This window comes from Pipistrellus hanaki (genome assembly GCF_964339955.1).
Source record: "Pipistrellus hanaki genome assembly, chromosome: 1".
Classification (NCBI taxonomy): Eukaryota; Metazoa; Chordata; class Mammalia; order Chiroptera; family Vespertilionidae; genus Pipistrellus; species Pipistrellus hanaki.
In genome coordinates this window covers 71,013,061-71,029,789 of record NC_140503.1, presented here as the reverse complement: position 1 = coordinate 71,029,789, position 16,729 = coordinate 71,013,061, and the positions used below count along the sequence as shown (strand labels likewise).

The 16,729-nt window shown below is 42.1% G+C and overlaps 1 protein-coding gene across 1 annotated transcript; it reads left to right on the top strand.

Moving 5' to 3' along the window:
- The first annotated feature begins 3,704 nt into the window (after positions 1-3,704).
- On the top strand, positions 3,705-16,603 carry METTL3 (methyltransferase 3, N6-adenosine-methyltransferase complex catalytic subunit). Its single transcript, XM_084862948.1, has 11 exons — positions 3,705-4,006; positions 10,061-10,275; positions 10,366-10,767; positions 11,842-12,017; positions 13,597-13,813; positions 14,038-14,225; positions 14,592-14,630; positions 15,013-15,121; positions 15,241-15,306; positions 15,496-15,608; positions 16,375-16,603. Exons 1-11 carry the CDS (start codon positions 3,907-3,909, stop codon positions 16,484-16,486), a joined length of 1,737 nt encoding a protein of 578 aa, XP_084719074.1. The 5' UTR covers positions 3,705-3,906; the 3' UTR covers positions 16,487-16,603.
- The last annotated feature ends 126 nt before the right edge of the window (positions 16,604-16,729 follow it).

Genomic DNA, 16,729 nt, shown 5'->3' with positions numbered 1-16,729 from the left:
AATGTAGCCCTGGCCAGTTTGGCTCAGTGGATAGAGTGTCAGCCTGTGGACTCAAGGGTCCCAGGTTTGATTCCAGTCAATCAAGGGCATGTGCCTTGTTGTGGGCACATACCCAGTAGAGATTATGCAAGAGGCAGCTGATCAATGTTTCTCTCTTATCGATGTTTCTAACTCTCTACCCCTCTCCTTTCCTCTCTGTAAAAAATCAATAAAATATATTTTTAAAAAGTTAAGAAATGCAGCACTCATCAGCTCACAACTAGACTTACAGCTATTTGTGTAGAAGAGATGTAGGTGAGGGTCCTTCCTCTCTGCAGTGCTCAGGGCTGTATGCAGACCAAAGGGTGGGCAGACAATAAAAAATTGACCTGCAAATTCTGACTTGAAGATGAATCAACCCCCTTCATTTTCTGCAAGGATATATCCAGTACTCTCTTTCTCCCCCAAGATTATTAAGTTTCACTACTATATAAACTTCTATATATCTCATTTCTATCTATCTGTTCAGGTTCTTGAAAGAAACAGCAATCATATAAGAAATGATAAACTCAAACTTGTGAATAATTAAATGTTAATTTAACAGTTCTATAATACAGCAATAATAAGGCTATCTTACTTTAGTAATAATACAAGTGTCTAACCATAGGGCCATCAAGGATACATCCCAAATGAAAGTACAAAAGCATCTCTTATTAACTTTCTGAGGGCAGTTGCTAGACCAAGGTTATTAAGAAGAAAATACTCTTAGGTAGAGCAGTTCCCTTGAAGTCATCATGATGTCACATCTGCCAACTTTCCCAAGAGTATTCAGCTGAGGAAGTGTAGAGAGAGGCTACTGTGTTTGGACAGATTCTAGCCTCAGCTTAATGAGAGGGCACAGTCCTCTCATGGCCACGTGCAAGTCCCAGTTTGGAGGGCAAAACCCTCACAGCACAATTATTGCCAACAGCTATAACTGTAAGCTTGAATCTATGGTCCGAACACGTGGCCCCACATGCCCGAGTGGTGTGGGCTTGATAGAGTTCAGATGCATGTAATTGAGTAGATTCAAAACTCACGAGAACGTTGTGACCACACCCTTACCTTGCCTTGTGGAATCTGGCCATAAAAAAGACTTGGCTTGCCCTAACCGGTTTGGACCAGTGGATAGAGTGTCGGCATGTGGACTGAAGGGTCCCAGGTTCGATTCCCGTCAAGGGCATGTACCTTGGTTGCAGGCACATCCCCAATAGGGAGTGTGCAAGAGGCAGCTGATAAGATGTTTCTCTCTCATCGATGTTTCTAACTCTCTATCCCTCTCCTTTCCTCTCTGTAAAAACTCAAATATATATAGATATATATGAGACTTGGCTTACAGGCTGTGGCACTGTCTCTCTCCATCAGAGGGCAGTGTCCCACCAAGACCCAGCTTTCTCTTTCTTCTGTCTTTTCTAAATCCTTCACTGTCCCCACAGATTCACCCTTGGCCATGCTGGCGTGGCACAAGGAAGACAGCATTTTTGCTTCCCATTCAGAGTAATCCTGAGAATTAAATGTTCAGAGGTGCTCATGTGTGTACATACTAATTTCTGTGTCCTTTACTTCTAAGCTCATATATAAAGTTACACATCACAAAAGGCAGTGTAAAATACCTAAGAAGTAAATTAAATTCAGAAAACGAGATGGAAATTAGTAATTTGATTACTACCAAATCTCTAAAATACCTATTATGTAGTAGTCACTCAATAAATATTTGCTGAATGGATATAACTGCCACATTCCAATACACATACTATATATATTGATTTCAAAAATAGAGAGAGAGAGAGAGAGAGGGAGAGAGAGAGAGAGGGAGAGAGAGAGAGAAACATCAATGATGAGAATCACTGATCGGCTGCCTCCTGCATGCCCCACACTGGGAATCGAGCCCACAACCCCAGCATGCGCCCCTGATCGGAATCAAACGCAGGACGCTTTAGTCTGCAGGCTGATGCTTTATCCACTGAGCCAAACCGGCTAGGGCCACATACATTTTTTTCCCCCACAATAGACCCCATTCATATTCATCCCTTCCTATTACTATCCATAACCAGTTTTTTAGTTAATTAAAGTTCCTGTCATCAAAGACTTAATTACAATGGGCTAATTAACCATTTCCCTGTCTTTAAACTCTCCTTTCTCCCCATCTGAATCTAATTAGAATATAAGACCTAGCTTAAAACACTCCCTATTCAAAAACTCTAAATTATCCGGTTGCTTTGTGATTAAATTGCAAGTTCTTTACTCAGGTAACATGTACTTTTTTTGCAATCTGCTCTCAAATATGAAAACAAATATCCTTCTAAATCAGTGGTTCTGATCCTTTCTAATGCCGTGGCCCTTTAATACATTTCCTCATGTTGTGGTGACCCCCATCATAAAATTATTTTTGTTGCTACTTGATAACTATAATTTTGCTACTGTTATGAATCCTAATGTAAATATCTGTGTTTTAGGCTCTACAGCAGTGGTTCTCATATGTTGTAAAGATGGTTCAATGTTAATAATGGGTCCTGGCTCCTTTACCAGGCCAGAAACTCTTTGAAAACAGGAGCCATGCCTTTTTTAAGCGATTCTTTCTGACACAGTATTTGGCATCATGTAGGCATTTGACAAACCAGTGGTTTCTAAATGCTTCCATTCAGAGGATCCTTTACAAAACAAAGTTTTGAATTTAAGTTTACTACATGTACAGAGAAGTGCACATACCAAATTGGTTTAATTTTCACAACATTCTTATGTAACCAGCTACCAGCATAAGAAACACATGCAACCTGAATCCCCCCTCCCCCCCTTATGAGAACTCTATTCCAATATATTACTATGATAAATGTAGTTTTGGTATAAGAAGAGTGAGAAGCCCTTTTTTCTGCTGGTTAGAGAGTCATCCAGCTCTGCTAAGGTTGCTGGTTCAATCTCTGTCAGGATACATGCAAGAATCAATGAATGCATAAATAAGGGAAACAATTAATTGATGTCTCTCTCCCTTCTCTTTCTCTCTAGAATTAATTAAAAAATAATAGAAAAATATATTTTTTTAAAAAAAAGAAGAGCCAAAACCAGTTTGTCTCAGGGAATAGAGCGATGGTCTGCGGACTCAGGGGTCCCGGGCTGGATTCCGGTTAGGGGCATGTACATTGGTTGTGGGCACATCCTCGGTGGGGGGTGTGCAGGAGGCAGCTGATCAATGTTTCTCTCTCATCAATGTTTCTAGCTCTCTATCCCTCTCCCTTCTTCCCTGTAAAAAATCAATAACATACATTAAAAAAAAAAAAAAGAAGAGTGGGAATATACCTAGATACCTCATAATAATATCACTGCCTCATCTCTTCTTCCCTCAGAGAAGTGTGCCCACGCACACACACCCATGGACTGGAACTAATTAATAGCTATGGTTGTAAATGAATGCATGGAAACATAAACCTACACCACCTTCAGGGGGAAAGGTATGTATCAAACTGTCGGAGGAACTCGTGACCCCTCATTTTAAATATGTCTTACAAGTGCCGCTCTAGGAGTACTGTCTTAGTCAACTCTCAAGACTAATCTTATATTCAACATGGCCGCATGCGCGCCTGTAAGCAACATGGCCGCTCTGCCAGGCACCAAGATGGCGACCACAGCCTCATTGCACCCGGAAGCACCCGAGAGCGCCAATAAGAAAACATCGGTCCTCCTGCCAGCACTTAAGATGGCTTCTGTTTCGGCGTCAACGCTGCGCGGAACCGGAAGTGGCTTTTCATTTAGCGCAACGCCGGGATCGCTCTTCGTTTAGCCTTGGAGTGTCCGTGTGAGAATTAGTTTTTTTTTTGTTTTTTGTTTTTTTTCCCCGGGAGCTTCAACGGGGAGGTGCTAGTCTCCCGCGCTTACCCAGGCTGGGAGACAAGGATGTCGGACACGTGGAGCTCTATCCAGGCCCACAAAAAGCAGCTGGACTCGCTGCGGGAGAGGCTGCAGCGGAGGCGGAAGCAGGACTCGGGGCACTTGGGTGAGGCGCGTGTCCCCGGCGGGTGCTGGGCCGGGCTGGGTGGGAGGGAACCCGGAGAAAAAGACAGCTCCCGAGTGGAAGCCCTTCTCCACGTGGCTGTGTCTTTAACGCCCCCTGCATTGGTACTCCCTCCCTCGCCTCGGCAGCATCGGCGAGGTTCCCGCCCCGGGCGTCGGGTCCCTCGGTTCGCTTTCCCCGCACCCACGCCCGCGCCCCATGCCCGCCCTGCCTGAGTCCTCCTCAGTCTCCAGGAGCGTCCCGTTTGGTTTGCTAGGCTTCTCGCCCCGTTCCTGGAAACAGAAAGCCCTCTCTTTCTGTTGCTCCCGTGGCGCTTTGCTCTCCCCTCGGTTCTGGTGACTGGTTTGCAGTGGCCTTTTCTTTGCGACTGTGGGCACCGTGAGCGAGCGAGGGGCCTTGTTACCCGTGCCCAGGTCAGGGGCCCGCAGAGTTGGTGAGGCTCCATCAGCGGAGGAGCTGGCGATGCTTCCGTCATTTACACACGGAGCTGGAATCTGAAAGCATTAGTTTTTGTTTGTTTGTTTGTTTTTTAATCCCCCAGCCCCGCTTCTGTGTCACAACCGTAAAACGAAGGAACCTCACCACCCATTCCCAGCACGATCCCTGAATTATCTAAGGCAAATCAATGATAAAAGATGTACAAGAATAGCGAATCTCTGTACCACTATTGTTATATAGGTTATTTCAGTGTTTCTCAGTCTATTCAAATCCATCACTAAATCTTGTCTTAACATATCAGGACCATGCACACATTCTGACCCCTGGAACTAGATGCCCTCTCACACCATAATAAAGAAATGTCTATTGAGTTCTACAGTGTGCATGAGTGTAGTTAGACAAAATAAGTGTGACATGGACCATGCTCTCAAGGAATTTGAAATTTAGTTGCGGATAAAGAGTATGATACATGTAAAAGGCCACACGAATGCTTCCACAAGAGTGCAGTGAGAGAACTAACAAGAATTGGTTTAGTCAGTGAAGGCAATTATGGAGAAGTTGGTACTTGGAATTTTTTTTTTTAACATTTAATCACCTTTATTTTTTGTTTATTTATTTTTATTTGTTTGTTTTTGTTAATCCTCACCTGAGAATATTTTTCCATTGACTTTTAGGGAGAATGGAAGAGAGAGGGAATGACAGAGAGAAACATCTATGTGAGAGAAAGGGCCCAGGTGGGGAGGAGCCTGTAACCAAGGTACCTGCCTTTGACCAGAATCAAACCCAGGATGGATCCTTTGGTCCACAGGTTGATGCTTTATCCACTGAGCCAAACTGACGAGGGCTGGGATTTGGTTTTGAGGGCTATATTGTACTTAGATAATTAAAAATAAGTTAAGAGGGTAGGGTGAGTGGAAGAGAGGTGCAAGTCATATGGTCAGGGATTAATTAGTAGTCAAGCATTGGAGTAGTTACTGAATTACACAAGAGGAAGACTTTTTTTTCTTGATATTTATACTTCAGTTCTTTGACCTCTTGTACATCAATTTTCTGGCTTGTTTTTTTCTTATTCTTTGGTTTCCTCTGTTTCTGAGCCTTTTAAACATGAATATCAATTTTATTTTATTTATTTTTAATTTTTTAAATTTATTTCGGAGGAGATAGAAACATCAGTGATGAGAGAGAATCATTGATTGGCTGCCTCCTGCATGCCCCACACTGGGGATCGAGACTTCAATTCAAGTATGCGCCCTTGACCAGAATTGAACCTGGGACCCTTCAGTCTACAGGTTGACGCTCTAACCATTGAGCAAAGCTGGCCAGACGACATGCATATCAATTTTAGATAGAAAATACAACAATTACATCACTATCATAGACAAATGACCTGTTGCTTCTTTTATTTTTTAACTACTGATTTTATAGAGAGAGGAAAGAAGAGAGAGAGAGAAACATTAATTTGTTCTCCTTATTTATGCATTCATTGGTTGATTCTTGTATGTGCCCTGACCAGGGATTGAAACTGCAACCTTGGTTTATCAGATAATGCTCTAAACAACTGAACTACCTGGCTTGGGTACCCAATTGCTTCTTAATTTATTATAGACTACTATAATTGGGATTAAAGTATTTCATCAACTTTTTCAAAAACAGCATTCTGGAAAGATATGATTCAAGGCATTTCTACTATATACATATGTGTGTGTTCCTGAAAAACTTTGCTTTCTGAAAAAGCCTGCATAAAAATAGCAGGGCTTGCCCTGGCTGGTTGCTCAGTGGATGGAGTGTTGGCTGAAGGATCTCTGGTTTGATTTTCGGTCCAGGCACATACCTCAGTTGCAGATTCATTCCTGGCCCTTATCAGGGCACATGCAAGAGGCAACCAATTGATGTGTCTCTCACATTGCTGTTTCTCTCTGTCTCTTCTTCTCTCTTCTACTCTCTCTAAAATTCAATGGAAAAAATATCCTTGATTGAGGATTAACTATAAAAAAAAAATAGTTCATTTTACAGACTTATTGTTTCCTTTAAGAAAAATTACACATTACTCAAAGAAGATCTAAATTTGGTTACTAACTGGAAAAAGTAAAATCTTTTTGTGTTTTTTTAAATATATTTTATTGATTTTTTTACAGAGAGGAAGGGAGAGAGATTGAGAGCTAGAAACATCGATGAGAGAGAAACATTGACCAGCTGCCTCCTGCACACCCTCTACCAGGGATGTACCCACAACCAAGGTACATGCCCTTGACCGGAATTGAACCTGGGACCTTTCAGTCCACAGACTGATGCTCTATCCACGCCCACCCCCCCATGCCTAAATGCATCGGGCTTCCAGTAATATATAAAACAATTTGTGGATGCTATGCCTGAAATCCTCATTTTAAAGCCCCTTGTATTTTTTTTCCTTAATGAAATTTACCATTGATTGTTCTTAGTTGGGTTGCTTAATTAAAGAAATTTTTGTTTACTTTAAAAGAATTTTAAACTTGACTGATAAAAAAAATCAGTTTGATCCTAGTGTAAAATATAATGGGGGTATTTTAGCTCAAATGTATTAGATTTGTAGAATCTCTGAATTGCAAGGGATTTTAGTGATCACCAAATCAGTCCTGTTCAATGCAGGAGTTTTGCCTATAGTTTTTCAAGTAAGCTAAATACCGTGTTTCCCCGAAAATAAGACCTACTTACAGGTTTCCTTCTGAGTGAAGGCCCCCCCTAGGCTAAACATGAGAGATTTGGTCCACATTCTGAAAGAAATGGAGTCACAAGAAATTCACCAGGAAATTCAGGAATTGGATTGTTATGATGATTTCCAGAAGATGATGACATGATTGTCATTGAATAAATGAGTAAATTCTTGATACTGTAGGATTCACAGTTTGTCTGGTTTGTGTTGACAACTACCATACCGTATACAGGTAATAAATTTCCTTTATTTTCATTTAACAATAAATGTGTACCATATTCTTCATGGAAAAATAAGACATTCCCTGAAAATAAGACCTAGCGCATCTTTGGGAGCAAAAATTAAAATAAGACACTGTCTTATTTTCGGGGAAACAGGGTAGTAACTGTCACTTAAATTTAATACGTATTTTTAGCTTAAGTCAGTTGCTCTCAAACTCTCATCCTGATCTTCAAAGTGCTTCCATGATTCTTCCATGGGTATGACACCTTTGTGCCACAAGGAACTTTTATCAGTTCATCTAAGTTCTAGTCAAGATTCAGCAGAACATAAAGGAATTATAAGTAAGCAAGGTGAAGAAAGTTATGTCAATTTATTTAATATTTACAGCTAATATGGAATTGTGGAATCTGTTTTCCAAATAGGGTATAACTTATTTTCATAAAATATTAAGTATTACAGCAAATTTTTTGGTATAGTTCCGCTCTAATGTCCTTGGAATTTCTGAGTCAAATTTTACTAAAGTTAGTTCCATGAGAGTGGAAATTTGCAAGTAATAAAAATATTTTTACATGTAAACTAATGCCTCATTTATACCTTACTAAAGGGCCAGTGCACAAAATTTGTGCACAGGAGGGGAGTCCCTCAGCCCAGCCTGTACCCTCTCCAATCCAGGATCCCTCGGGGATATCCAACTGCCAGTTCAGGCCCGATCCCAGCAGTCAGACATCCCTCTCACAAACTGGGACCACTGGCTCCTAACTGCTCATCTCCCTGCTTGCCTGATCACCTACCCCTAACTGCCCCCCTTGCCAGTCTGGTTGCCCCCAACTGTCATGTCCATCCCTCCCACCCCCCAGTCTTGTTGCTCTTAACTGCACCCCCCTGCCAGCGTGGTCACCCTAACTGCCCTTTCCCCAGCTGGCCTGGTTAACCTTAACTGCCCCCTGCCCCCCGCCTGGTCATCCCAGATTGCCCCCTGCTGGCCTGGTTGCCCCTTACTGCGCCCCCTGCCAGTCTGTCACCCCCAACTGCCCCCTGTCGAGCTGGTCGCCCTACTGTGTCCCCTGCTGGCTTGGTCACCCCTTACTGCCCCCCCTGCCAGTTTGGTCGCCCCCAACTGCCCCCCCACACTGGCCTGGTCGCCCCAAACTGCCCTCTGCCGACCTGGTTGCCCCTTACTGTGCCCCCTGTGCCGGCCTGGTTGCCCCCAACTGCCCCCTTCACCAGCCTGGTGGCCCCCAAATGCCCCTCCCCGCCAGCCTGGTTGTCCTCAATTGCCCCCCCCCCCCACCGGCCTGGTCTCCCCATGCAGCCTGCTGTTCAGTCGTTTGGTCGTCCCTCACTAAACTGCCTTATTGGGTCGTCCTTCCTGTCATTTTGGTCATGATGGCCCCTGGCTCTTTATATATTAGGATATTTAACAGAATTCCAGTATAGATCCTGAGTTTAATATTTCATCTGGCCCTGGCTGGTGTGGCTCAATTGGTTGGGCATAGGACCACGCACCAAAGGGTTGCCTGTTTAATTCCCAGTATGGGCCTTGTAGGAGGCAGCTGATGTGTCATTGTCACATCAATATTTCTCCATCTCCTTCCTCTCTTTCTAAAAATCAATAAAAATATATTTGTTTTTTGTTAATCTTCACTTGAAGATATTTTACCATTGATTTTTAGGGAGAGTTAGAGAGAAATATCGATGTAAGAGAAACACATCAACAGGTTGTCTCCACCCAGGGCCAAGGTCCGAGGAGCCTGCAACCAAGGTATGTGCCCTTGACTGGAATCAAACCCAGGACACTTTGTCCACAGGCCGATGCTCTATCCACTGAGCCAAACCAGTTAGGGCAAAAATAGATTTTTAAAAAAATACAGTCAGGAAATATTTTGTAACTAGGTTTCAGCAAATTATAAGATTTTTAAGTGTGATATTAAAGGTTCCATTATTCTAACCTCTGACACTGTCATTTGTATATCTTCTGATGTCTAGTGGCCTTAATTCATAAAAATTTAAACTCTGTTCCTCAGAGAGATTTAATCATAGTTTAGGTTGTTGAAAATATTTCTGGCTTTTAAATTCAGGTTGATTATACCAGTTGTCACTTAGAATAGCTTGAATGGAGTTGGTATGGACATTTAAATTTACCATGCTGCTCATTTCCTATAAAATACACGAAGGACAAGGAATTATGAAAATTCTCATTCAATAGAGAAAAGGTAAGCTCTTCCTAGAAAACTGAGCATTATCCTGGCAAAGCAGTGAATGAATGCTTAAATATGTTTGAGGAAAAGTTAATCTAGTGCTAAATTTGGTCGGAGGATTTCCCGCATGAAATGAAAGAACTGTGTACTGTGATTGCTGAAGAATTTGACTCCTGAGGAATATATAGGCTGGCAGTTGCCTCTTTAAATATATATATATATATATATATATATATATATATATATATATATATATATATATATATATATATATTTATATTTATTGATTTCAGAGAGGAAGGGAGAGGGAGAGAGATAGAAACATCAATGAGAGAACATGCCCCACACCAGGGATTGAGCTGGAAACCCAGGCATGTGGCCTTGACCAGACTCAAACCCAGGACCCTTCAATCTACAGGCTGATGTTCTATCCACTGAGCCAAACCAGCCACGGAACCCTTTTTCAGTTTATATTCTCTTCATCCCTAGATCTACGGAATCCAGAGGCAGCACTGTCTCCAACCTTCCGCAGTGACAGCCCAGTGCCTACTGTACCCACTTCTGGTGGCTCCAAGTCCAGCACAGCTTCAGTTCCTGAATTAGCTACAGACCCTGAGTTGGAGAAGAAGTTGCTACACCATCTCTCTGATCTGTCCCTCACATTGCCTACTGATGCTGTTTCCATCTGTCTTGCCATCTCCACGGTAATGACCTGATAAGTCAGGGTTGGAATCTATCACTTTTTTTTTTTCAGTTCATGGTCAGTGTCTTATTGCCTTCTCTTACTTCCCCAGCCAGATGCCCCTGCTACTCAAGAGGGGGTAGAAAGCCTCTTACAGAAGTTTGCAGCTCAGGAGTTGATTGAGGTAAAGCGAGGTCTCCTACAAGATGATGCACATCCTACTCTTGTGACCTATGCTGATCATTCCAAGCTCTCGGCCATGATGGTCGCGGTGGCAGAAAAGGGCTCTGGGGAGGTAACAGGGACTATCACAGGCCAGAAGCGGCGAGCAGAACAGGACTCAACAACAGCAGCTGCCTTTTCTAGCTCTTTGGCCTCTGGTCTGGCCTCTTCAGCATCAGAAACAATCAAGGAGCCAACCAAGAAATCAAGGAAACATGCTGCCTCAGATGTTGATCTGGAGATAGAAAGCCTTCTGAACCAACAGTCAACTAAGGAACAACAGAGCAAGAAGGTAGGGGCAGATGGAAATTTTTTCATACATATACTTGGAATTATAACTTTGGTTGAGAGGAATTTACCCCTGGCACAAGGAGCAATTTTTAGAATTGAAGGTCTAGAACAGTGGTTCCCTTCTGTTCAGGGGGGTGATGTTGCCTTCCTCCCTCCTCGCAGAGGACATTTAACGAGGTCCGGAGACATTTTTGGTTGTCACAATAAAGGAGAATGCTACAGGCATCTAGTGGGTAGAGGCAAGGGATACTGCTGAACATCCTACAGTCATAAGAGGACAACCCCCATAAACAAAGAATTATGCAGCCCTAAATGTTAATAATGTCAATGTTAGAAACTCGGATTTAGGGAATCTTTGTTACTGAATCTGTTTGGAAGAATCATAAGATCAAGGGCAGGGGAATCCAGCTCTGGCTGGGTAGCTCATTTGGTTAGAGCATTGTTCCAATATACCAAGGTTGTGGGTTCAATCCAGTCAGGGCACATACAAGAATCAACCAATGAATGCACAAATAAGTGAAACAACAAATTGATGTTTCTCCCTTCCTCTCTTTCTAAATATCAACAAATAAAAATTTTTTAAAATAGATGAATCCAAATTTAGGAATGGGGGGGATGAATGGAAATGAATACTGGACCAATAATTATAGAAATTGATTAAACAATGTGAATTGGCAGTACAGCAAGTTCTCAAAGTCATTTTGTTCAGTGTTATTTCACCATAACATTGATGAGATGCCTTAGGAACTTTGTTTATATCAATTAGCCTATGGTAAAATTAGTTTTGTTATATATCTTTTCATTTAAAGTTATAAAACCTATCAACAATGTTGAAGACTTACTGTGTAATGGTTCTTGGTATAAATAATGGAGCCACAGGAGTTCTCTTCCATTTGCTACTTCTAGGTGTGTGAATTTGACCAGTTAAAGTGACAGTAGAGTTCATTGTGCCTTGGTTCAGTACCTAACATAAGTGGTTTTGGTGGGCATTTTTATCAAGTAGAATTTACAAAGGTGGTTTAAGGGCTAATTTTACCTAAAACCCTGTTAAGTTCAAAGCTTCTTCTGTCAATAGGTCAGTCAGGAGATTCTAGAACTATTAAATACTACAACAGCCAAGGAACAATCCATTGTCGAAAAGTTTCGGTCACGAGGTCGGGCCCAAGTGCAAGAGTTCTGTGACTATGGAACCAAGGAGGAGTGCATGAAAGCCAGTGATGCTGACCGGCCCTGTCGCAAGCTGCACTTCAGGTCTCTTGGGAGGGAGAGAGGTGGGATGGGTCTCCTAGAAGTAGTCATTCCTTTTCAGCACGTTGCTTCTAATCATTGAGATTATGTCTTTAATCCTGTTATTAAATGGTTTTCATATGTCCTGGCCAGCATAGCTCACTGGTTGAATATTATCGACATTTGAACCAGGAGATCACAGTCAGGGCACATGCCCAGGGTTGCATGCTCAATCCACAATAGGGGGCATGCAGGAGGCAGCGGATCAGTGATTCTCTCCCATCATTGATGGTGAGACATCATTGATGTCTATCTCTCTCTCCCTCTTTCTCTCTGAAATCAATACAATTATATTTTAAAAAGAAAAAGGTTTCAACAGTTTGTCAAAGACCTCCAAATTCTGAAAGTATACTTAAAAAAAATGTTTTATTTTTAGAGAGGAAAGAAGAGGGATAGAAAGATAGAAACACTGATTAGAGACATCATTGATTGGCTGCCTCTTGCATGCCCCCTGCTGGGGATCAAGCCTCAACCCAGGCATGTGCCCTGACTGGGAATTGAACTGGTGACCTCTTGTTTCTGGGTCATGCTCAACCACTGAGCCACACCAACTGGGCTGAAAGTATACTTTTAGAAGTAGTGTTCTGTCGGAGGAATACAGGCTGGACTCCCGAATAAATGCCAAGTGTGTATGTGGGGGTTTTTTTGTGCTTTTTTTTGTGGTGTGTGTGTGTGTGTGTGTGTGTGTGGGGGGGGTTAATCTTCACCCAAGGATATTTTTCCATTGATTTTTTTTAGAGAGAGTGGAAAAGAGGGAAAGACAGGGAGAAATATCGATGTGAAAGAAACACATCGATTAGTTGCCTCCTGCAGGTGCTCTGCCCAGAGTCCAGGCCAGGGAAGAGCTTGCAACCCAGCCAAGGTATGTGCCCTTGACTGGAATTGAACCCAGGACTTGTTGGTCTGCAGGCTAACACTATCCACTGAGCAAAACTGGCCAGGGACAAGTATGTGTGTTTTTTTAATGCTCCTTTCTTGCAATAGCAAGGCACTTCTATCTCTGAGTCCCAGTGCAAATTAAAGTTCTTTGGAAGAAGATTATCTTAGGAGAAACAGGACTCTGGGCTCCTAGGCCAGTGTTATACTCTAACCCAGGGGTCCTCAAACTTTTTAAAGTGGGGGCCAGATCACGGTCCCTCAGAGAGCTGGAGGGCCAGACTATATGAACTACTAATTCCTACTGTAACACCTCGGCTGCGCTCACTGCCCAAAAAACCTGGCGGGCCGGATCAGACTCCTCTGCGGGCTGCATGTGGCCCGCGGGCCGTAGTTTGAAGACCCCTGCTAACCAGCAAGCCCTTCCTTCCTTCCTCACATAAGATAAGCAAGCTATGTCTTTGCTCAGAGAGGAATTAAAACTCATTAGTGTGAATTACAAATATTCAAGTCCCCTGCCTCCCCCTTCTCTAAAAACTCTTGAAGGAAGCTCTAATAATTGAGAAAATTAGTAGATAGGAAATTGTGAAACAATTTGTTACTTGAACTGTTGGCTCTGAGTGTGGAACACCATCTTGATTCTGATTTTACCTTTTTATTTCCCCAGGCGAATCATCAATAAACACACTGATGAATCATTAGGTGACTGCTCTTTCCTTAATACATGTTTCCACATGGATACCTGCAAATATGTTCACTATGAAATTGATGCTTGCATGGATTCTGAGGCTCCTGGGAGCAAAGACCAGACACCAAGCCAGGAGCTTGCTCTCACACAGAGTGTTGGAGGAGATTCCAATGTAGACAGACTCTTCCCACCTCAGGTACCTGTTGGCTCAGAAAACTTATCTCAGTTTATGGACTTGATCTGATAGGGCAGCCATACATGTAGAAAAGCAGGGCATAATTAGCAATCTGTTTTGCTGATTGGGAATGGAGTGGGATAGATATGCTTAAAGGGGAGTAGGAAAATAGATGGAAAAGAGGGACTGGGGCCATGAATCTCAGAGTGGAGGAAGGGAAGATGACCAAATACCACCTCATGCAGTGGATCTGTTGTGATATCCGCTACCTGGACGTCAGTATCTTGGGCAAGTTTGCAGTTGTGATGGCTGACCCACCCTGGGATATTCACATGGAGCTGCCCTATGGGACCCTGACAGATGATGAGATGCGCAGGCTCAACATACCAGTACTGCAGGATGATGGCTTTCTCTTCCTCTGGGTCACAGGCAGGTAATGCAGTTCAAAGATATGTAGTATGGGCAGGTATAGTACAGAGTGAGTACTGGGTGGGGATAAAATCCTGGATTTCCCTAGCTGTGCTATTAACTATAAGATTGAGTCAGCCTTTTTTCCTATTAATGCCTATGTATAACAAATTATATATTGAATCATATTTAACTTTATATTTGTTCCTTGTGAAAGGTAAGGCCACTGAGAACAGATACTATGTTTTGTTATTACATTCTTAAATCATCCTGTTGCCTTAATGGTGTCTTGCATGTAAATGTTCACTGAATGTCTACTGAAAACAACGTATCTTGGAGCGAAAGAATAAACAGGCATGAAAGTAGCTGTTTAACCCTTCTTTCTTCCTAGGGCCATGGAGTTGGGCAGAGAATGTCTGAACCTCTGGGGGTAAGTGTTGCTTTCTTTTGGGACTGTGGTTGGCAAACTGCGGCTCGCAAGCCGCATGCGGCTCTTTGGCCCCTTGAGTGTGGTTCTTGCACAAAATACCAGAGCCTGGGAGAGTCTATTTTGAAGAAGTGATGTTAGAAGAAGTTTAAGTTTAAAAAATTTGGCTCTCAAAAGAAATTTCAATGGTTGTACTGTTGATATTTGGCTCTGTTGACTAATGAGTTTGCCAACTACTCTTTTGGGGGAAATACATAATTGCTATATAGATAATCAGTTTATTTCTCCCAGAGTATTCCTGTGATTCCCTACCTTTAGAGTAGATGGTACTACTCCTAAACTGTGAAAGCCTGATTAAAGCTCTAGTTTTTCTTATGCCCCACAGTTATGAACGGGTAGATGAAATTATCTGGGTGAAGACAAATCAACTGCAACGCATCATTCGGACAGGCCGGACAGGTCACTGGTTGAACCATGGAAAGGAACACTGCTTGGTGAGCAGCAGTGGGGCTCAATTCATTAGGTGGAGCAAAAAAGAGGAATTATGTGATTTCTCATTGAGAAAAAGTTCGAATGTTGGGTTCCATAAGGTAATCTGTTCTCTGGTGAGCAGGTTGGTGTCAAAGGAAATCCCCAAGGCTTCAACCAGGGTCTGGATTGTGATGTGATCGTAGCTGAGGTATGTGCTTCTCAGGCATCCAAAGTTTTCATGTTTGAATTGATACTAGTTATTGAGGTCAGGGGTATTGTCCCAAGTTCTCTCTCATTTTGGCTCTCAAAAAGAAATTTGGGTCTTAAAACATAAATGGAAAGGGCTAGAATTGCAATTTTGGGTAACTTAAAAATAGCTAGACCCTTTATTTTCTAGGTTCGTTCTACCAGTCATAAACCAGATGAAATCTATGGCATGATTGAGAGACTATCCCCTGGCACTCGCAAGATTGAATTATTTGGACGACCTCACAATGTGCAACCCAACTGGTAAGGTGACCAGAGAACATGCTAGCCCCCATGGGCAAAAGTATTTATAGTCAAGGACATTAGTTAGTAGAGTTTCACATCATATTCCAATATCCTGTAAATGGGCTTCGAAGGATCATAAACCAACTAAGCTTATATTTTATGTTAGACTGCTTTACAGGATTCTGCAACATTCATTGGAAACCCCACAGGTTTTAGGATTCAAACCACTGTTCTCTAGATTCCACTTTTACAACCTAAAGATATTCCTCAGTTAGTCTGTGGATGTTTTGAATCTGTTTCCTGGTGGTTACTAAGAATCTAATCTGTCAAGAATTTTAACATCTTTCATTCTGTTAGTAGAGCTTTAAAAGATAGGCTGCTAATTTTTTTTTAATTGAATTTACTTGGGTGACATTGGTTCACAAAAACATACAGGTTTTAAGTAAGTTCAATTAAAAAAATACAATTTTAAAAAAAGAGACATGCTGTTAGCATTTAACTTATCTAAGGAATACTCACTGTCAGCAACAGCTTTGAAAAGTAGGCCTGGTTACCCATCAGTTATTAACTCTTAAGTGACACAGATCTTGCCTATTTTAACATCAGAATCTGCCCATTCATAACCAGTCATGCTACCACATACTATTCTATTAAGGCCTTTTAAAAAGAATTGGCATAGGTATTTGATGAGATGATAGGCAGTCTTAATAAAAGGTATATTTTAACAAAATTAAGCCTTTTAATTCTGGAATTTTGGTTTGCCCCATCTTTCCCCTTGCTTCAGGATCACCCTTGGAAACCAGCTGGATGGGATCCACCTACTAGATCCAGATGTGGTTGCCAGGTTCAAGCAAAGGTATCCAGATGGTATCATCTCTAAACCTAAAAATCTATAGAAGCACTTCCTCACAGAACTAAGCATCCATAGCTATGGCTCTGCAGGCTGCATCTGAAGAGTAATATTTGTACAATAACTCTTTTTTTATTTAAATAAAAGTTTATATTGCAGTAGGGGTTTTGAGGTCAAATTTTGACTTTGCCACTTAACAGTGTGTGGACTCATGTAACTCATCCCTCAGTATGATTCCTGATAATGTAAACTGGAAATATTACCTACTTCATTGGCTGTGGTAAGGGTT